Below are 22,697 nucleotides of genomic sequence, written 5' to 3'. Positions count from 1 at the left end.
CTCCCCTCAGCTCCTGTTCTCCAGCTGAACCCCCCAGGTCCCTCAGCCGCTCCATCACACTTGTGCTCCAGCCCCTCACCAGCTCCGGTCCCTTCTCTTCACTCGCTCCAGCACCTCAAGGCCTTTCTTGGCGTGAGGGACCCAGAACTGACCCAGGATTCGAGGTGCTTCAAGAAAGACTCAGGGACCTTTGTCTCACCAGATTGCCCCAGAGTGACCTCAGGAAGGCACGAAAGTTTCCTGCATGCACACAGCAATGGCAGATGTGTCTGTAGGTGGAAACACCTCTCAGACACAAAGCAAGTCCCCACTGCTGTGATGGGAAATGCAAACTGAGCTGGAACCAGCTGGATCTCCAGAGAACTTGCCCCGGGCTCAGGCTCCCTGCCAGCAACTCTGGTTTCCAGAATCACCCTCAGGAAGCGCCATGGTTGCCAGGCCAGGCATGTTGCTGAAGGACACGGTGTGACACCCGTGGGACCCAGGAACAGCCAAGTTTTCACCTGGTTTTGCAGTGGGCTATGAGTATACAGAGAGTCTTCAAAGCTCACCTGCCATAAACCAAACTTGTGTCTGACACCAGGAGTGTGTGCACCAGGTTCACACAGATAACTGGACTTTACTGACCAATTTAATGCTCTAGAAAACCTGATTTACATGAGACTTCAGCCCTCCTTCCACTTCAGTACCTCAGGCTGAGGGAGGATGAGCTTTGAAGGTCCCTTCCAACCCAACATGTTCTATGATTCTACCTGAGAGCATCTGGATCTGGTCCTGTCACAGCAAATAGCAAAAAGAGTGGGGAAAAAACAAACAAACAAACAAACAAACAAACAAACAAAAACCAAACAGGAATGAGAGTGCGAACATCTCCAAGAGGCATTTCATGCACAGCCCTCCTGTGCTTGCTCTGGAGCGTGGCCGTGGCATGGGGGAGCTGGGGCTGATGGAGAACCCCCGAGTCAGGCGACATCTCCGCATGAGATGGGGATGTCCCAGGCACAGGGACCCATCAGGAGAGCACGTGTCCCAGCTGCAGCAGAGCCGGGAGACCCTCCTGACCCCCCAAAAAGACTTGTCAGACACCTCCTGCTCTTGTGACCTGCTGCGGTGCTGCCTCTGTCTGGGACAGGGTCACTCAAGAGAAGCCCAGAGGATGGAGCAGCATCACGTCCATCTCCAGCACGGTGATGCTCTCCCCAGCTGAGCTCCAGTCGAAAGCCCACGCTGCCCGTGAGGGCTCAGAATCGCAGGCTGTTGCTCCACGGGAGCAGACAGAAGCTGGGATGTCAGAGCCAGTCCCACCCTGTGGCAGCTTTTCCCCAGCTGCAGTATCTGGAAGGTGACAGGCAAAGAGCAGATGTTCCCATCTCCTGAAGATGGTGAGATGGAGGTCCTTTCACCATCCTCTTAGCACATCTTTGCAACACTTTCAGCCTGATTTGGGTGCTCGTGCATTCACAGTATCCCAGTCTGGTTGGGGTTTCAGGGACCTCAGTAGATCCCCCAGCCCCAGCCCTGCTAACACAGGGTCACAGAGCAGATCACACAGGTGGGTCCAGGGGGTTTGAATGTCTCAGAGCAGGAGACTCCACACCCGCTCTGGGCAGCCTGGGCCAGGCTCTGGCACCTTCCAGCAAACAAGTTTCTGCTCATGTTCACATGGAGCCTCCTGTGTTTCAGTCTGTGCCCGTTGCCCCTCACCCTGGCGCTGGGCACCACTGAACAGAGTCTGGTCCATCCTCTGACACCCACCCTGAGCTATTGATCCATTGATCACATCCCTCTCAGCTTCTCTTCTCCAGCTCAACAGCCCCAGCTCTCCCAGTCTCCTCAGCACAAAGATGCTCCAGACCCCCTGTCGCCCCCAGCTCTGCTCACAGACCTCAGCCCAGCTCATCTGCAAGAGTGTGGATTTTTTGGGAAGACGGATCAGCGTTGGGCTTGGATCACCCGCTCCTTCCTCACACCCATTGGACACACTTGCCCTGGCAGGCAAGAGCCAAGCAAAAGGGAATGAAATATTCAGCACTTGTCTACATAGCCTTTCATTTCCAAGTGTTCCATAATTCATCAAGCACCCTGCTCTCCTCCCCGGCATTTCTGCTGATGGAAAGAGCGGGACTTTTTCTGGGTCACTCGTAATTTTATCAGACTGTAGGAACATCTCTTACTTCCAGCCCAGCCTGGCTGGTTTGGTGCTTAGAGCTTGTTCAAAGCCTTGGATCAGGGCAGTCTGGGGCTGCTGCACACCTGTGACATGCCACACTTTGCCCGTGTGGCACGTGCCATTTTTCAATCAATCCGTGTCCCTGGTGCGGTTCAGGAGGGACGGTGGCCATGGGAACAGTGACCCCCCAGGCATGGCCAAGCACTGAAGTGCCTGTTCCCTCTGAGCAAGGGCTCCGCGGACAAGATGTGCGTCTGCCTTTGCTAAGAGCATCCTCCAGCCCATGGAGTCCCGTCCCCTCTTCTCTGCTTAGTGTCCCTACTGTAGCCAGGGAGAGCCTATGGTGTGGGGGTGGCCATCCATCCATCCATCCATCCGTCATCAGATCCAGGGAAGTAACAAAAGGCAAATTGTGGCATCTCTGGTCGCCACCTCCAGCAACCCCTCACAAGGTAGGTGGGAAAGCAGAAGGGGTGCCACTGCTTTTAACTCATTGCCACTGCTTTTAACCCACTGCCAGGCCTGCAAGAGCCCAGGAGATTGGAATGAAGGCTCAGATGCCCAAGGAAAGATCCAGCTTGCACTTAAAGACCCCGTAGAATCATTTCACTTGGAAGAGACCCTCAGGATCATTGAGTCCAACCATAACCCAACTCCAGCACTAACCCCTGTCCCTGAGAACCTCGTCTAAATGCCTTTTAAATCCCCCCAAGGGATGGTGACTCCACCACTGCCTGGGCAGCCTGTTCCAATGCCCGACAGCCCTTTCCATGAAGAATTTTTTCCTAATATCCAATCTAAACCTCCCCTTGTGCAACTCAAGGCCTTTCCCTCTTGCCCAATGACTTGCTCCTTGGGAGAAGAGACCCACACTCTCCATGCTCCAGCCTCCTTCCAAGCAGTGGTAGACAGCAAGGAGAGCCAGGCTCCTGCTCCTCAACCACCTGGAGTTGTTGGCTCCATTTAAATCATTGAATTAAGTGCTGCCTGGGCACCATCCTTCACCCATCCACACCGGGGTGCTGCCTGCCAGGGCTGGCCAGGCCAATGCCCAGGGAGGTTGTGGAGTCTCCTTCTCTGCAGCCATTCCAACCCGCCTAGACACCTTCCTGTGTAACCTCATCTGGGTGTTCCTGCTCCATGGGGGGATTGCACTGGATGAGCTTTCCAGGGCCCTTCAACCCCTCACACTCTGGGATTCTGTGATTCTGTGACTACCAGGGACGGTCCCCCAGCTACTCCCATCACACTTGTGCTCCAGCCCCTCACCAGCTCCGGTCCCTTCTCTCCACTCGCTCCAGCACCTCAAGGCCTTTCTTGGCGTGAGGGGCCCAGAACTGCCCCAGGATTGGCGGTTTGGCCTCCCCAGGTCCCAGCACAGGGACGGTCACTGCCCTGGGCCTGCTGGCCACACCAGTGCTGGGACCATCCAGGATGCTGGTGGCCTCTTGGCCACCTGGGCACAGGCTGGTGGGTTCTGAAACTGGTCCCCATAGGGCTCCACCAGCATCCGCAGTCACAAACCCCTCCCTGAGCGCTGCTCACGCGTGTAACACCTTCAGCACTCATCATGTCAAATATCCACAGAACTTTCATTTCTTAATCAAAATATTGCGTGACACCAGTTCAAACACCGTGCAAACGTCTACCCCAATTACCACTTTAGCAACCAGATCTGTAATTTCATCCCAAATTAGTTACCTGACAGGATATATTTCAATACACCAGGGCTGACTGGCACTCATTATGCTATTCCACTTGTCTTCCAGGGTGAAAAGAAAATCCATTTATATTTAATGAGAATTTTTGCAAGAGTTTGCTGGAAAAAAAAAAAAGTCAATCCATTGAAACAACTTTTAATATCTCGAGGCTGCTGAGCTGGCACCGCTGTTGTGTCCTACATTACACCATCTTATCCACACAGTAACAAAACAATAATAGCTATATAGGCTTGCAGCGTAAGGCTTGACTTGCCGACCGCACAGGCTCGGTGCTAAGGGGGTACTTAGGAGGGAAGAGATTTAGGAAGCTTTCACTTAAAGACTCAGATGATTACAGACGAAGCTGCGATTTGTCTAAGCAGTGAAAAAGGCTCTTGGTTTTTGTTCGAGCTCCAGGGCACTCATCAGGAGCCGCGAGAGGAAGCGCTTTGCGTTTATTAGTATTGCCCAAATGCTGCTTCGTACATAAACACAAGTGCTGCAGCTTCCAAACACACCATCAGAAACCAGCTAACCAACAGCAACCACCAGAACACGCATCCTCACGTTCTGGGAGACAGAGGAATGACAATGCTAGAAAGTGCCACATTGATTGGAAAAATAAAGCATTCTTTTCAACTTTTCAGCTCACTTTTGGTGATGGAGGGCTTGGGGCTTCGATTGCATCCATCTACAATCATGGAATCATTTTGCTTGGAAGAAACCCAAGAGATCACAGAATCACAGAATGGACTGGGTTGGAAAAGACCTCAGAGATCATCCAGTCCAACCCTTGGTCCAGCTCCAGTCCATTGACTAGATCATGGCACTAAGTGCCATGTCCAGTCTCAGTTTAAAACCCTCCAGGGCCGGTGAGTCCAGCACCTCCCTGGGCAGCCATTCCAATGCCTGACCACTCTCTGCAAAGAATTGCTTTCTAATAGCCAGCCTCAATTTCCCCTGGCAGAGTTGAAGCCCATGGCCCCTTGTCCTATTGCTGATGCCTGGGAGAAGAGCCCAATCCCCACCTGGCTAGAACTGCCCTTCAGGTAGTTCTAGAGAGTGCTGAGCTCAGCTCTAAGCCTCCTCTTCTCCAGACTAAACAAGCCCAGCTCCCTCAGCCTCTCCCCATAGGGCTTGTGTTCAAGTCCCTTCCCCAGTCTTGCCGCTCTTCTCTGGATCATCAAGTCCAACTAAATCCAGCACTAACCCATGTCCCTAAGAGCCTCATCTACATGTCTCTTAAACACCTAGAAGCTCTATGGAAATGACTGCAACCTGTGAAAGGCCATTTTACCCACCCAGCTCTGAAGAAGCAGGGAAGGATTTGAGGCACAACACCCATCACACGTGAACTGTGCACAGTGAGAGGGTCGGGACATGACAGGAACCGCAGAGCCACCTCCAAGTGACCAACCACACCGCCCTCGCGCTGGGACCAGGGCTGGACCACTTGGTGTGGCTCTGCTGCACAAGCCTTCTCCATGGAGATCCCACCAACATGTCATTTTAAAGCTACCCTAGATGCAAAAAAAAGGTGTCAGGTCAGGTATATTTGTGTCTTTGCATAAAGAATAACAGGAATGTTCCCTTCCTTTTTCATTTTTCCTTTTGCAGGCACCCAGGTTGTTCAGAGGTATCAGATCTGGTCCTTGTTGTGGTTTGGGGAAGCCCACCTATGCTCTGCCTGCTTTTAAAACTTAAATGTAAAGCTGAGGGATCTTCAAAGACTCCCTTTCTCCAAAATAGAATTCGCTCAACAACCAAAAACCTGTTAAACAAAACCTCAAAAAGCAAAAAGCCCTGACTCAGCTCAAAATCATCAGGGTTTAAAATGCACGTTTTGGGGTTTTTTTGCTCATTTTCCCCTCTCCCCAGGGAAGGGTCCATCACACCCACTGCTACATGTCCTGCAGGTCACCGTTAGTCCCTGAGCTCAGACAAAGGTTCTGTCCCAGCCCAAGGGAAACCAGCCCCAGATGCCTGAGATGGATCCGCGCTGGGGAGAAAATGCTCATGGATGGTTCTGGTCTTTCTCTGCTGACCCAAAGCCAATGCCCAGGTTAGAGACGGGCAAGCTGGGCAGGGGGATTGTCCTGTTGCTGCCAGAGATCTCCATGAAACGGGTTTTTCTGGTGATGCAAAATGAGTTTGGTGGGGACCAGTGTGAAGAAGGAAGGTCTGCTCCTGAAAGCACCAAATACAAACCCCTCCAGACCTGCAGGCAGAGGATCTGAACTTCCAGCAGCACAAAAAGCAAGCAGATTGCAAGCCAGCAAAGGATTTTATCATTTCCCTTAGGGCTCAAAAATCCAGCCTGCCTCAGGAGGTCATAAATTAAAGAAAAGGGTCAGACCTGCTCCTCCACACCACACAAGCCCCGTCATTGCCTGCTGGCCGTGCCCAACGTGAGTTGAGCCGCCCGGCCCAGCTGCCTTCTCCCCTCCTTGCTTTGCTCCAGTCATCGAATCATTGAATCAATCTGGTTGGAAGAGACCGTCAAGATCATCATGGCCAAGCACTAACCCAACCAGATGATTTACAGCGCCTCCTCACTCTGCTCGTCTGTCTCTGAGCCCTCCCTCCTCCACGGGGCTCAGCGTTTCAGCTCCTTTTTCACGTGCCGGCCTTGCCCGCACAACCGGACAAGTTGTACGACACGGTATCACTCTCAGAAAGGCTGAGCTGATACCTCTGTAGACTTCTCGGCTGATTAGCTTGCATCTCCGACATGGTATGGAAACTTCTACCTTTCCAGGTTCCTGCCCCTGGTGACATCAGGCCTCTCAGGTCAGAACCACGCACGCCCTGTCCGTCTCTCTTTTACTTTCCGCCGAAGCTGATGCTGGAAATTCTTAATGAGATTTCAGACTAGCTTGGTGCAGCCATCCCATTGCAACGGGCTTCGTGGAGGAGAAAGGTTTCGGGTAGATGACACATCTCAGACACCTGGTGTGAATTTCGGGGTTGTCCTGTGAAGGGACAGGAGCTGGACTTGATGATCCTTGTGGGTCCCTTCCAACTCAGGACATTCTACAGTCCACCTGTGCACCAGGCAGCTGTATGTGTACCACAGACACCAGTCATGGATCATCTAATAGTTTGGGTTGAAGGGACCTTCCCAGCTCCCCCAGTCCCCCTGCCATGAGCAGGAACATCTGCACCAGCTCAGGGTGCTCAGAGCCCTGTCCAGCCTGGCCTGGGATGTCTCCAGGGATGGTTCATCCACCTCCTCTCTGGCCAACCTGGGCCAGGCTCTCACCACCCTCAGCACAAACAATTTCTGCATCATGTCCGGCCTGAATCTCCCTCCTTTAGTTTAAAACCATCATCCCTTGTCCTATCACAACAGGTCCTGCTCAAAAGTCTGTCCCCATCTTTCTTCTCAACCCCTTTTAAGTCTGGAAAGGCCACACTAAGGTCTCCCCAGAGCTTCTCTTCTCCAGCTGAACACCCCAACTCTCTCAGCCGGTCCCTAGAACCAGGAAGCTAAGCTGGGCTTTATGAACCTCAGGCTCTGGAGGACCTGCCACAAACCCTGCTTTGTGGAGGGGTATGTGAGAGGGGATGCTGCCCACTGGACTGATCCCCACCACACCCAGTCTGTATCAACTGGAAAAGGAGCTGGACTAGGAACTTCCTCTGAGGTGAATAATCCCACAGCTCAAGAAGTGCAATGGACACTGGAGAGGAAAAGAAGGGTTGCTTGTAGAAAAAACATGAAGAGTGCAGCCCATGATCAAGAGGACTGTCTTTGTTTTCATGTCCTCCAGGTTTTCCTACTGAAATAGATGATGAGAAACTGCTTCCTCCCCACTCTAACCTTGTGACTATTGATTATGAATTGAAGAGGACTAATTTAATTTATAGTTCCTCATATAAAAGTTGTTCCAGTGTTTTCGTCTCTTCTATTGGATCCTTTTTGCTCCTGCACAGTTAACAACACAAAACCAAAGGACCCTTATGAGCAATAGTGTGTTGCACAGACAGCCTACAACAACACCGAAAAGCAACTTTCTGTCTTCTCAGCGCTGAAAGGATCAGTGGAAAAACGTGTTTTAGTGCTGTTTGGATAACCACGGTTACTGGATTGCTCCCAGCTACTAAGGTGTAAAATACCCTCCAGGAGATCTGCCCGGTCTGGATTTCATCTAATAAAGTTTGGGGACTCAAATCACACAAGAAAATGACAAATATAAACCTTAAATTGTGCAGAAGGCCCCAAAATCCTGCTAAAATATTCTCATGTTATTTTTTTGCTTACGGTAAAAATTAGAAAGGGACTTTAAAAAATTGGTTTGGACCGAGAAAGAAGCGATCCAAGCATGAGGCTGGCATGGCACAATCTTTCATAAGCGTTTTGTCTGGGTTATAGGCACATTCCATTTCTTTCAAAGATATTTTATTGCTTTCTGCCTTCTCCCAGTTCTCTAGGCTAAAAGGACATCTTTACGCATGCAGAGAGGCATCACTCGTGCAGCGGCCTGGTGAGAGGGACACAGAGCCCTGGATACCACCTCGGGGTATCCCTGGGATCTTCCACACCAGGAGGGAAGAAACTGGGGAGAACTGAACCTCCTGCATCCCTGGTGATGCTCCAGGGAACTGAACCTCCTGCATCCCTGGTGATGCTCCAGGGAACTGAACCTCTGACATCACTCATGATGCTCTGACAAACTGAGTCACCTGCACACCTGACGATGCTCCAAGGAACTGAATCTCCTGCATCCCTGATGATGCTCTAGGGAACTGAATCTCCTGCATCCCTGATGATGCTCTAGGGAACTGAACCTCCTGCATCCCTGACGATGCTCCAGGGAACTGAATCTCCTGCATCCCTGACGATGCTCCAGGGAACTGAATCTCCTGCATTCCTGATGATGCTCTAGGGAACTGAATCTCCTGCATCCCTGGTGATGCTCCAGGGAACTGAACCTCCTGCATCCCCAATGATGCTCCAGGGAACTGAATCTCCTGCATCCCCAGTGATGCTCCAGGGAACTGAACCTCCTGCATCCCCAATGATGCTCCAGGGAACTGAATCTCCTGCATCCCCAATGATGCTCCAAGGAACTGAACCTCCTGCATCCCTGATGATGCTTTGAGGAACTGAACCTCTGGGCTTGCCCCACTGTGATCCAAGCACCATCGCAAGGAAACCCAGGCACCTTCTGGTTTGCAAAATGCAGCTCTTGCAACATCCTACCTGCCCAGAATCTTCTCTGCTTGGGGAGGGCACTCAGACAAGAGGGGAAACCTGCTGCACGCAAGTCAATAATGTTTCCATTATACTCTTTCCACAGCAGTTCTGCAGCGGATTATTTTCTGTGGATGAAATGCTGAGCACCCTGGTCCCTGCAGGTTGGAGGCAGTTTCATACAAAAGACATGAATTCTGCCAAGATCTTAATTGCTGGAGAAGCCGGGGTACAAAGGACAAAACAAAGCTCTATTTTTATCCCAGAGAGCACAGAGCGGTATGAGAAGCCTTTGGTATTAGTCTCTTTGTCTGTGTCAGGTAAGAGGAGCCAGCTCCTGCCTCCTCCCCGTGGGGATCGGTTTTCGGGGGGGGGATGTTATCTGTGCCCCCACCCCTGCATCGCCCATCAGGCCAGCGGGGAGATGACGGGTTTGGAACGTGACTTTTGGCCTCTGGCCAGATCCAGTTACTGCTGCTCACCCTGGAGAGGAAAACGGTGACACAGAGGAAAACAAACCACCTTGAAGCAAAAGCTCTTGGGTTTTTGTGCAGCCTTCCTCATCCTTCAGGGATACGGCCACTGACTGGTGGTGTCCTTGTTTTATGCACAGGGAAAACATGGCCCAGAAGAGGCTTCTCCAGGCTGTCCCAGCAGAATGGGAGCAGCAGAAGGATCAGAGCTCCTGCCTCAGGGATGATGCTGGGCCACACAACCATCCTCTCTGATGTCCCACCAGCATGTCGTGCTGCCCTGGCTGCTGCCTCCACCCGCTTCTTGTATCTCTACCCTCCCCTGTGCATACGGTTCTCCATCTCACATCTCTCATACATGTCCCACAGTGTCTTCTCCTGCTCAGGCACACTCAAATCCGCATCCGGGACCTCACAAAGAATCACAGAATGGTTGAGATTGGAAGGGACAAAGTGGACATCTCGACGTCTTGGACTAAGACCAATCCAACCCCTGCCATGAGCAGGGACATCTGCACCAGCTCAGGGTGCTCAGAGCCCCGTCCAGCCTGGCCTGGGATGTCTCCAGGGATGGTTCAGCCACCACCTCTCTGGGTACCTGGGCCAGGCTCTCACCACCCTCTGTGTAAATCGCCACGCACCCGAATCCTGCTCATGTCTTCTCCCAGGGCCCTTCACTGTGGAACCACATGCTACGACTTTTCACCCATCTTGAAGGTATTTTGTAGGTCTCCTCAGGGGATCAGAAGAGAAAGGACAGAGATGAACTGAGTTCCAGTAGGAACTCCGTCTTTCCACTCAGGTCATCCCACCATGCAGCAGTTAATTGGCTTCACCACCTGCTTTCCAGGATGGGATATGTAGCATTAGACAAAGCATCTCACATCTGCAGGATGGGTGCACAGGACCCATCATTATTGGTCCTTCTCTTGTGTGGAGCACTTTGAGTCTGCATCTACACCACTAAATGAGCCATGGGCAGGATGTTCATGTGTCACTGCCCCTCATCCACCCACACCGGGACAGGGCAGCCCTGGGGTGGTTTGGATGGGTCTTGTCTGGCGGGGAGACTTTCCCAGCCTGGGCACGTCTGGTCAGGGGCTGGAGAAAAGTTTCTGGGCTGGAGGAACCACTGGTCTGGCCCATTGGAGTTGTTCTCATGAACTATCTCCCCACCTCCATGCTCCACTCCTTTCTTTAGGCACTCAGACACGCAGAGCCCCACGGAACAGCCACGACCCAAAGCCAAGACCCACGGAACCCCAGAATCACAGAATCCCTGCCTGGCTGGGGCTGAAGGGACCTCGGGAGACCACCCAGTCCAACCCCCCTGCTAACACAGGGTCACCAGAGCAGATCACACAGGATCACATCCAGGTGGGTTTTGAATGTGAATTTCTAACATAAATAAGATCTCTCTCAGCTTCTCTTCTCCAGCTCAACAGCCCCAGCTCTCTCGGTCTCCTCATCACAAAGATGCTCCAGACGCCTCAGCATCCTCGACCCACCAGAGCCCCCAGCTCAGAGGAGGAGCCAACACCCACCTGGCTGCTGTAAGGAGGCTGAGACACCTGGCTGGGCCACAAAAGGATTATCTTACCTGCTAATTAGCTGCACGCTGATGGCCACTGAGGCAGGAAACAAAAGCAAGTCAACCAGCCACAGAACCACCTCCCTGCACCGGCCCCTCCATTATTCAGGGTGGACCTGCATCAGGTGTCCTGCCTTTATCTGGGGCTTTGATAAACAGCACTAATCAGCTGCATGTCAATTATTCACAGAGCCTGTGGCTCAGCTTTCCAACCCCAGACCAGGGCTCTGCTGCTCCTCACTCCTCTCCAAGGTTTCTGTCTGTCTGTCCATCCTCCTCTTCCAACTCATTTCTGTGCAAGAGGGATGAGCTGTATTTACAGCTGTATTTACAGCACTGCCTTGTGACCCTGGGCTTTGATTTTATTTACTTTTTACCACAGATCCCCCGCTTTCCCTGAGGGAGGATCAGCTGCGGGGGGTGGGATGTGGCCATTGCCCGTGTCTTGGCACTGATACTCTGGTGTGGACATTTCTCATCCAGCAGGAGAAATGCCGTGAGTCCAAACAGAAATCCCTGGATAATCCCTTTATATTTATGACTTGGAGCAGTCTACTCTGCAGGCTGATTCCTGCCATCGATGATCTGAAATGTACTCTTTCCTCCATCCATAGGCAGCTTATAGGGTTGAACTAAGGCTCTCCTGTTGTTGCCTCCTTTGGGCTCCTGGTTGTCTTTTGCTTCAGGGAACTTCATCCTCTTCAGCCCATCCTCAGCCACAGCCAGTTCTCAGATCCTTGTGCCCAAAGCCCATTGCCCTGGGCCAGGTCACGTTTGGGTGTTCCCGGCTCCCCCAGACCCCTCTCCAGCACTGGGGGCTCGTTTCCATCACCTAAACATGAGAACCTGCTGCTGCACAGATGTCACAGAATCCCAGAGTGTCAGGGGTTGAAGCGCCCTGGAAAGCTCATCAGTGCAATCCCCCCATGGAGCAGGAACACCCAGATGAGGTTACACAGGAAGGTGTCCAGGCGGGTTGGAATGTCTGCACAGAAGGAGACTCCACAACCCCCTGGGCAGCCTGGGCCAGGCTCTGCCACCCTCACCCCCAACAAGTTGCTTCTCAAATTTAAGTGGAACATGCCGTGTTCCAGTTTGCACCCATTGCCCCTTGTCCTGTCACTGGTTGTCAATGGGATGTCTGAGACAAACACAGAGCTGGAAGACACACCTTGGGATGTACAGGAGACATGGATCCTTCCAGAAGCTGGACACTCAAATGGCTGGAAGATCGGGGGAGCTGGTCCCAGGAGAGAAGTAAAGGGACAGAACTGCCTCGAACAGAAGAATGTTTTGGCTGTTGCTTAGAACCAATTTTCTCCAGCTGCAGGTGCAAAATAGCAGCTGAAGGTCATGACTTTGACTGACAGCCCAGCTGATGAAAATGAAGAGATACAATGAAGAATGGGGAGACCCCAGACTCTAATTTTGCAGTTGGCCTGAAGGGATGCCCGGGGGGTGGGGGCTGAAGCTGGAGTGTGGGGGTAGAATTGTCCAAGTGTTGTTGCACTGAGGGTCCCTCTTCAGGAGGCACCAGCTCAAGCTGCTCTAGGCTGTACCTTGCACATAAATGATTTCTTTCAAAGAATTTCTGGAACCCAGGCCTGGGTCCCTGCTGCAGGAAACCCAGGGAAAAGGAACTTCCCACCAAGAGCACTGTGCCGGGTCTGATATTTGCCGAGGGCCAGGCTGGATGTGCGCTACCGCGGACACGTTCCACCACTGCCTGTAAATGCCAGCGTGAGGAAATTGTTTCTAACCTGAAGGGCTGTTTAATTTAGCAGAGAGAGGTGGAACAGGTAATTAAACTCTGGGAAGCATCTGCAGGGAGCTGCCGGAGGCTCCAGCGCTGATGCTGCTCAGAAGTGCTGCTGGTCCAGCTGTGTCCCACATCTGGGCAAGAGGATCCCAGACTGGGGTCTGGCTGCTGGGTAGGATGAGCTCTGCATTCAGTGCCTAAAAGGGGCGCGTAAGAAAGATGGGGACAGACTTTTGAGCAGGGCCTGTTGTGACAGGACGAGGGGTGATGGTTTAAACTAAAGGAGGGAGATTCAGGCCGGACATGAAGCAGAAATTGTTTGTGCTGAGGGTGGTGAGAGCCTGGCCCAGGTTGGCCAGAGAGGTGGTGGCTGAACCATCCCTGGAGACATCCCAGGCCAGGCTGGACGGGGCTCTGAGCAACCTGAGCTGGTGCAGATGTCCCTGTCATGGCAGGGGGAACTGGGGGAGATTTAACTGTCTCTTCCAACTCAAACCATTCTCTGATTAGATTATTCTATGATTTCAAGGCAAACGCACCCCAGCAAGAGGAGCAGCAGCTCCTGTTCCAGCCCTTAATGATGCAAACACCATACTGGATAAACGTTTCTGTTGGTAGTTTATGGGTAATCATTGAAAATGAACCAGCAGCCTCTGGTCCACTGATATCAATATTTAACAAAGCTGGAATAACAGAGAAAGCCCAGCACATCCCCGGGTTCATCCAGGTGGGCGGAGGGAGCCAGCCTGACCCGGCGGGAGCTTGGGGAAATAGTACAGGATTCAATGAATGAGCGATTAAAACAGGTGTGTAATCAATGACATCCCAGGCGTGTTTATGAGGAGGTAAAGCCTGTCAAAAGAAACTCAGTTTGCTTCTTTGGAGCCAGTTTGTTTGGCGACTGATGAAAGGAGCGGGTTTGTCGCCGTGTTTGGCTGAGCGCTGCCTGCTGTCAGCTCGGCACGCTAACGAGCGCACGATAATGGAAACTCAGAAAACAGGTCATCGGCTGGGAATCAGCTCTGAATGACACGGCGCAGCTTTTCTGCTGAGCCCATGACTGCTACTTGAGTGACTGGGACGTAAAAATAACTTACGATCAAGTTTTAAATTGATGTTAAAGCTGACAGAGCAGTCAAGGGGGGCAGTCGGCTCCGCAGAGCGGGGACCTTGGGATGCGCCTGGGCCAAACAGAAAGGGCGCTCACGGGCCAAAAACAACGCCAAAAAGCAGCATCCGCACCTCGGGTTGGGAGAACGTGGAACAGATTCCAATGGACACAAGAGCTCCGGAGCATTTGGTGCGCTGGCCACCCAGCCCAGTGAATAAACAACCAGATAATTCATAACTGGAGGAAAGGAGGAGGATGGGGAGAAGGGAGATGTGTTTCACCCTCAGTGTGAAGAGAAGCTGCTAAATTAATGTGCACTGTGATTAAGTTACAAAAGACATCCCCATCATTAACTGATTGATGTGATCTGTGCTTTCTGACCACCTGCAAAACAAGGGGATATTTTTCAAGCTTTAGATCCTTCTGCATGACAAGAGGAGACAGAAGATTGAGTGAGACATGTTTAGGAGCAGAGTGCTTAGCTTATATTTAACTAATAATTAATAGACGTATTGTAAGTAAGAAAATAAACAGTTATAACTAACATCATCAATTAGTTCTTAGTATAGATATATACCAAAATTTTCAAAAATTATAATGCATATGTAATAATGATGTGAATATAAGCAATGCAAGAGCATCCAGTCGTTGGAGCACTTATGGAGGATGATCCCCGGTGTTCCCAGCACTGATAAAATGAAGAATGCCACTTAAGAGTAGAATTGACTCTGCCGTTAGGTTTATTTCTCTGTTTCAAGTGTGCAGACCTGGGGAGACGTGGGGCGGAAAGTTGAATATTAGGGGGATAAAGATCTGCAAAGGCAATTTGAGATGTTAAAAACCACTGTGCAATGAGAGGCGCCAAGAACGGCCTTCTCGAAAACAAGACTGGGAGGTGCTGTGACAACAGATGTGCAAGAGCTTTGGAGGGCAGAGAACAGCTGGGCAGGGATGCTCTGGGGTTCACGTGCTGTGGACAGCACGGTGGGGGAGCCCAGCTGGCCCAGCTCAGGCTCCTGAGCCCCTGGGACAAAACCTCAACATGTGGGGGTTTCTTTGTGCCAAGGGGGAAATAAATTGGTGGAAGAAGCCAGTTCTCATGGGGAGCTGGAACTAGAGTCCTGCTCACTGCAGGTCATCGATTCACAGGCTGGTTTGGGATGAAGGGACCGTTAAAGCCCATCCAGTCCCCCTGCCATGAGCAGGGACATCTGCACCAGCTCAGGGTGCTCAGAGCCCCGTCCAGCCTGGCCTGGGATGTCTCCAGGGATGGTTCATCTACCACCTCTCTGGCCAGCCTGGGCCAGGCTCTCACCACCCTCAGCACAAACAATTTCTGCATCATGTCCGGCCTGAATCTCCCTCCTTTAGTTTAAAACCATCACCCCTTGTCCTATCACAACAGGCCCTGCTCAAAAGTCTGTCCCCATCTTTCTTATTGACCCATTTTATTATGTATATAAACACATATTGCTATATATATATAAACTTTGATTTGTTGGTTTTTTTGCTTCCCAAGGCAAGTCTACAAGGTGAAACCACCTGAGCTGCCTTCAGCAATTCAGCACAATTGGCTGGATTTTGTGTTGGGTATCTGGAAATTTCTAAGAGACTCCAGTCACCTGGAAAGTGAGAAGAACTGCCCAAGCGACCCCTCCTCAGCCTCCAACCGCAACCTGCTGCTCTGTCCTGGCCTTTCCAGTTCCCAGTGCAACGGGGGAACAGCGACGGTTCTTCATTGCCAGACACAGAAACACCACTTTCTGCACTTCATTGCGTCTTTCAAGTGGATTTTTTTCAGATTTTAAGACAGAGATGTGATTGTTTCTTTGCATGCAGAGCATGTGGAATTGCTGCCCAGGAGGTAAATTGGTACGTCGTGATGCACCGTTTCTAGAGCAAAAAGCTTCTGATTCGGCTGGCATGTTTGTGTTCCCTTCTGCTGGGTAATGCAGACCTGGAGCTCCGAGCCGTGGTGGATGGAGGGACGGTCTGTCCCTTCGCATCGTCCGGCTGCCGGGTACGTTCAGCCTGTGCACATGGCTGGCAGCTCCGGGGCAGCACAACATGAAGGGGAGCGCGGAAAGAGCGTCCAGGCAAGGAGAACCACTGCTGCCATGGGTACAGCATGAGGATGGAAGGTTCAGATTTTCAGATCGCATATGAGGAAAAATTAGGAAGAATTTCTTCCCCAAAGGGCTGTGGGGCATTGGAACAGGCTGCCCATGGCAGTGCTGGAGTCACCAGCCCTGGAGGGCTGGACAGACGGACATGAGGTTCTCAGGACATGGGGCAGTGCCAGGGGTGGGGGAAACGGTTCAACTTAATGATCTTGAGGGGCTTTTCCAACCAACACGATTCTGTGGTTCTAAGAGCAGATTCCAGGGGTGGGATCTGGCACTGGCAGGGGATAGTGCTGCATCTCCAGGTCTCCATCTCTCCATCTCAGGCTGCCATTGCCCATCTGCTGCCTGCAGCCCCCGGGGGCCCCTTCTCACACAGACCCTGGGACACTTCATGGATGCAGAAAATATTCAGATCTCCTACTCCATGGGCACATCACTCATGAACTTATTGACCACCACAACCGCACCATCTCAACACAGGTGCCCGTAGGAGGTGCCTGAGCACAACCCAAGTGGCTCATACAACGTATGGACCCTGCAGCAGAGCTGAGATGTCCCCACGAGCCCCGGACTTCTCCTGCCTGTACCTGCCACCCCTTCCCACCCAACACACCCACCTGGGCTGGGACCCTCGGGGGGCTCCTGGCCTTTCCCCTCCCAAACAACAACTCAATCAAGCAGCTTTTTTCACCTCTCCTCTACTCAAGCTCCTACTTCAAAGCAAGACAAGGAGCAAGACAAAGGTCAGGATTGTTTTTTTCTCAGTTTGGGTTTTTTGTTTGTGGTTTGGTTTGTGTTGGTTGTATATTTAGCATGCCTGCCCTGCATGCCCTCTGTCTCCTCATTTTTGGGGCTCTGAAGCAAGTTTTTCCACCAACACATGTCTGGCAGATGCTCAGGAGACCCTGCTGAGCTCCGGAGTCTGGGTTTCAGGCGAAAACGTCAGTGCGAAGTCCAATCTCAAGCAATAGCCCTTTCTTGGCTCTTTTTCTCCTTTCCCCTCTTTGGTGCCAGTGTAAATGTTCTATAGGACAAGTCACATATGTCACTCAAGTCTTTCGTGAAATGCTCCCATGTTTTTGCAAGGACAGCATGGAGAAATGACAGAAGGGACAGACACATTTTCCTTCTTTCATGTTCATTATTAATGTGGGGGCAGAAGTTAGACTGTAATAAGCCTCTAAATATGTTCATAACAACGTACATAATTCCTGGCAACCACCACAGTATCTATGTGAGAAAAAACTACAAGAATAAGAAATAAACACATGCAGAACTTGCAGAAGCTGTAGACTACATTTAGGAATCAAATTCCACCTTGATAATTAGCCAAAATATTTCAGTTTCTCTTAGTCGCATGCAAATGGTATTGAACCAAGGAAAAGCACGGTGTGGACATGGTGCTGAGCACCATCCCGCTGCTGGTGCTCACCAGCCTCGCTCACTGAGCTGTCCCATTGCACCCCAGCATCTCCACCCTTCCCAGGAGACACCACCAACCTCCTCCTCACCCCCACTCTCCAAACCCAACCGGGACGTGGATCCTGCGCAAGCAGGAGCTCCCGCTTCCCATGGGACAGGACCTGGGGGTGGCTGGGAGGGAAGGACAGACCACGGGCTCACCTGTTGGTGAAGACTTTGCTGTAGTTGAAGACCTGGATCTCCAGGATCTCATTGCCGTCGATGTTGCTCGCCACTGGCCAGCGGAAAGTCTGTGGAGGAAGGATGGGAGGGAGAGGTCAGGCTTGCTTCAGGGAGCTGCTGCAGAGGTGGTGAGGATGGAGCTGAGATCACCATAGAAAAAAGGCTAATTATGCCTTTTCCCCGGGAAAATGGTGGGCAGGACCGTTTTACAGGGGTCTCACTAAGATTCTGACTCAGTGCCAAATATTTTCTAGATAGTTAGATAGTATACATCATAGAATAGTTTGTGTTGAAGGGACCTTCCCAGCCCCCCAGCCCCCCTGCCATGACAGGGACATCTTCACCAGCTCAGGTTGCTCAGAGCCCCGTCCAGCCTGGCCTGGGATGTCTCAGGGATGGTTCAGCCACCACCTCTCTGGCCAACCTGGGCCAGGCTCTCACCACCCTCAGCACAAACAATTTCTGCATCATGTCCGGCCTGAATCTCCCTCCTTTAGTTTAAAACCATCACCCCTTGATTTGTCACAACAGGCCCTGCTCAAAAGTCTGTCCCATCTTTCTTATCAGCCCCTTTTAAGCACTGAAAAGCCGCACTAAGGTCCCCCCAGAGCTTCTCTTCTCCATCTGAACACCCCAACTCTCTCACCTGTCCCCAGCAGAGCTGTTCCAGCCTCGGGTCATTCCTGGGGCTCCTCTGGCCCCTCTCCAGCAGCTCCATGTGTGTCCTGTGCTGAGGACCCAGAGCTGGACACAGAACTCCACTACTAAACCCTATCGCAACAGGCCCTGCTCAAAAGTTTGTCCCCATCTTTCTTCTCAGCCCCTTTTAGTATATATATAAACACATTATATATATAAAACCCTCCGTTTGTGTTTATTTTTCTTCCCAAGGTAAGGAATCAGTCCACCAGGCTAAACCACCTGAGCTGCCTCCAGTTTTCCAAGCCGCGGGTCACCACTTGTGCCCCGAAGCCAAGCGCAGCCCTGGCCGATCTGCGCCGGTGCACCGCGGGCAGGCCGGGTGAACTGCCGAGGAGCGCGGCTGAGCCCACGGCGCTGCCCGGAGAGGCAGGACCGCGTTCAGGGTCTGGAGAGGAAAGCGCTTATCAAGCAACTTCACAGGAAGAAATTAGTGACTCTTCACAAAGATGCCAACACTCATTTTTAAGCTATTTTTTCCCACTTTGAAGTTTTCTGCAGTGAGTCAAGGAAGCAAATTACTAAAATCCCGAAATATAGAAGAAAACTAGAAATGGCTCCATGGTAGTGGCAGCATTTTGCTTATGGTCCAGCCTCACTCCCGTTCTGCAGCTGCATTTATTTGGTTACATCCCCACCATGGAGAGCCCGCGGTGTAAGCAATTTCTTCCTCATGTCCGGCCTGAATCTCCCTCCTTTAGTTTAAAACCATCACCCCTTGTCCTGTCACAACAGACCCTGCTCAAAAGTCTGTCCCCATCTTTCTTATAATCCCCCTTTCATCCCTGTTCAAGCACTGAAAGGATTCTCCTGGTCCCTCCTGATCCCTGGTGTCTCTGCACCTCACCAACCAGCACAGTCCCAGTTTTGACCCCTCTGGCCACAGCCCTGGCCAGCACCAAACCAACCCAAACCCCTCCGCTACCCCCATAGAAACCTAAACCATGGTCCAGGTCCAGGCTCTTTTCTCTCACACACATCTGACATAGACTGGGAGTTCCAACAAGTCTGGCAGCACCTCCTGGAACCCCAGCAGAGCTCATTCCTGGACACAGCCAGGTCTTGGTTTGGTTTGTTTCTTTCTCCCTTCCTCAGAAATACCATTCTCCATTTGTGCACACACCAGATTTGGGGGAGAAACTGGAATGAGAGGTCAGAAAGGCATTGGGGTGAGTCCCTGTTGCCCACCCTGGGGCTGCGGGGCAGAGGGCAGAGGGCACCTCTTGCTCTCCGGGTACACACCGAGCACAGGGATGTCCTGCCCTATGGTTCAATCCTCTCCAAAGGGCAGATCCCAGCACTCAGGTGTGGCTAGCAAGATAAGGTATAGAAATGACGATGTGTAGCACCCCCACCTTGGTTAAAGCTTTGTCAGGAAGCAACACAACAGACAAACACCTGGAGGTGTTTAAAAGATGTATAGATGAGGATCTTAGGGACACGGTTTAGTGTTGGATTTAGGTTATGGTTGGACTTGATGATCTTAAGGGTCTCTGCCAACCAAAATGATTCTATGATTCTATAAAGTCATTTGGAAAGTGTGCTGGCCTAGAAAGGCTCCCAGGACCCCCCTGAACAGCCTTGCTGACAGATTTCTGCACCGAGAAGCTCGCCTGGGGATGTTCACACCGCAGCCCATCCGCTGCTGCCGCAGCAAACCCCAGGGGCCGAGACGGGATGAAGGGTGGAGGAGCACGGTCCCATCTGCTGTGCTCTGTGCCGAGCCCTCACCCCCGAGCATCCCCACACACGTGTTCATACACCCCCAGTGCCACAGGGACCCTCCTGTCCAGAGCCACTAATGCAATTTGTTTAAAGCACTTGGAGTTTTGCCTAAAATCCTGGGGAATGAAACACAGGGAAACATTTTCACCTTCGTGGTGTAGTCCTGGTTTCTCAGGGCTGAGCTTATAGAATCACAGGATGGTTTGGGATGAAGGGACCTTCACAGCTCCCCCAGTCCCCCCTGCCATGACAGGGACATCTGCACCAGCTCAGGTTGCTCAGAGCCCCGTCCAGCCTGGCCTGGGATGTCTCCAGGGATGGTTCATCTACCACCTCTCTGGCCAACCTGGGCCAGGCTCTCACCACCCTCAGCACAAACAATTTCTGCATCATGTCCGGCCTGAATCTCCCTCCTTTAGTTTAAAACCATCACCCCTTATCCTATCACAACAGGCCCTGCTCAAAAGTCTGTCCCTGTCTTTCTTAACAGCTTCAGAAAGGGGCTCAGATCTGAATTCTGCTGCAGGTCCCCTGATTTAGCTGAGCTGTTCAGGACAGAATCCAGAGCAGATGATCTCAGTTTGGTGCTTAAGAATCAGGGCTGGGATTCCTCCACTTGCAGGTTTCCTGCCTACCCAACACCCCTCGTCTGGGCTCTCCAGCACTGGAGAAACTCTGGCACGTCCTGGATCCAAACCGAGCCATGGCTCACGTTTGGAGGGGGTCACACTCTGCCCTTGTGGCACCCAGCTCTGAGTTTTACTAACTTATTTTTCCTCCTTTTCATTTTACAAACGTGCTGTCCCATGCACTAGTGAATCCCCGGGCATTGCTCCTCTGAATGCCACATGATTCTGAGTATTTTGGAGAGACAGGTGGTGGATCCGGAGCACCCAGAGCACCTCGAGAACCCTGTGTGTGCAGGTCTGACAGTGGCGGGCCAGCCCGGCGGCAAAAGGAAAACACATGTTGCTGTGTTTGTCTCTCCGAGTTGCAGCCACCTCAGCCTCAGCAAAAACTAAACAGCTCAAAGGAACCAGGTGATACCAGGTGATAAGGGGGGTGGTCAGTAGGTCAGAGAGGTTCTCCTGCCCCTCTGCTCCGCCCTGGGGAGACCACACCTGGAATCTTGTGTCCAGTTGTGGCCCCTCAGTTCCAGCAGGACAGGGAACTGCTGGAGAGAGTCCAGCGCAGCCACCAAGATGCTGAAGGGAGTGGAGCATCTCCCGTGGGAGGAAAGGCTGAGGGAGCTGGGGCTCTGGAGCTGGACAAGAGGAGCCTGAGGGGGGACTCATTCCTGGGGATCAAGATGGAAAGGGGGAGTGTCAGGAGGATGGAGCCAGGCTCTTCTGGTGACCCTGGTGTCTCTGGTGACCAGGGACAGGACAAGGGGCAATGGGTGCAAACTGGAACACAGGAGGTTCCACTTAAAGAGGAGAAGCAACTTGTTGGGGTGAGGGTGGCAGAGCCTGGCCCAGGCTGCCCAGGGGGTTGTGGAGTCTCCTTCTGTGCAGACATTCCAACCCGCCTGGACACCTTCCTGTGTAACCTCATCTGGGTGTTCCTGCTCCATGGGGGGATTGCACTGCATGAGCTTTCCAGGGCCCTTCAACCCCTGACACTCTGGGATTCTGTGATACCATTTCTCTCCGAATATAGATCTTTTTATCAGTAGTCTTATTTTTTAAGCCCAGGAAGGATTATCACAGTTGCTCAGCCTGACCTCTTAAACAACCCAGTCCATGGATTTTCGCATTTCGTTCAAAGGCTCCTAAATTAAACACAGATGTGTGTTTTAGCTCAGTCAGAACATATTTTTAACAGGGCAAAAGGAAAAAAAGACCTTCTGGAATTCAAGCAACAACATTTAACGACGCTCTCAGAGAAGTGCCTTCCACGGCTGATTGCCCTGAGCGATAAACATTTGCACTATATTTCTTTGCATTTATGGCCTTCAGCTCCCTGCCCTCTGCCTTGTGTTCTCCCACCAAGCTCAGGCGCTCTCTGAATCGTTTTATTTGCTTTTTTAGAGGCTGTTCCTTGCTGTCAGTGGAGATGCACCAAGGGAACTGCCCTTTGCAACACGGAGGGCAAAGCAATGTCCCAGCCTGGTCTGTCAACCTCCTGAATGGTGATCAGAGACCCCAATGAAATCTCTGCCAGGGCATCTTCTCTCCGCAGGTTCCTGCCCGGCACTGAAGCCACAGGTACCCGGGAGCTGCTCTGCGTTGGCAATTCTGTGCAGGCGGGTTCTCCTTCCCTCGGTGCCCTCGCAGGGACCGGCCCTGCATGTAAAAAGGGGTTTGCAGCTGAAGTTTGCTTGGTTAATTTATAACTGGCCCTGAGGGACTACTGGTTGTTACCAGTGCAGAGTGCTGGGCTGAAGGGCAATACCGTGTGGTATGGAATCATGGAATCAAGAGATTTGGTTGGAAAATACCTTTGAGAACATGGAATCCAACTGTTAAACCCTGTCCCTGCCCCATGTCCTGAGAACCTCAT

At 51.9% G+C, this 22,697-nt stretch overlaps 1 protein-coding gene across 6 annotated transcripts in view; it reads right to left on the bottom strand.

Annotated features, from left to right (window-relative positions):
- Nucleotides 1-22,697, bottom strand: part of OTOF (otoferlin) — a 115,373-nt gene that overhangs the window by 78,655 nt on the left and 14,021 nt on the right. For all 6 annotated transcript variants that reach the window (XM_065055469.1, XM_065055472.1, XM_065055466.1 and 3 more), the window contains exon 3: nucleotides 17,751-17,839. In XM_065055469.1, coding sequence (XP_064911541.1) covers nucleotides 17,751-17,839 — 89 coding nt within the window. The remainder of the gene's footprint in view (nucleotides 1-17,750; nucleotides 17,840-22,697) is intronic.

This window comes from Columba livia, chromosome 3 (genome assembly GCF_036013475.1).
Source record: "Columba livia isolate bColLiv1 breed racing homer chromosome 3, bColLiv1.pat.W.v2, whole genome shotgun sequence".
In the NCBI taxonomy this organism is placed as follows: Eukaryota; Metazoa; Chordata; class Aves; order Columbiformes; family Columbidae; genus Columba; species Columba livia.
Note: the sequence above shows the minus strand (reverse complement) of the source record. Positions and strands in the feature narration are given on the sequence as shown.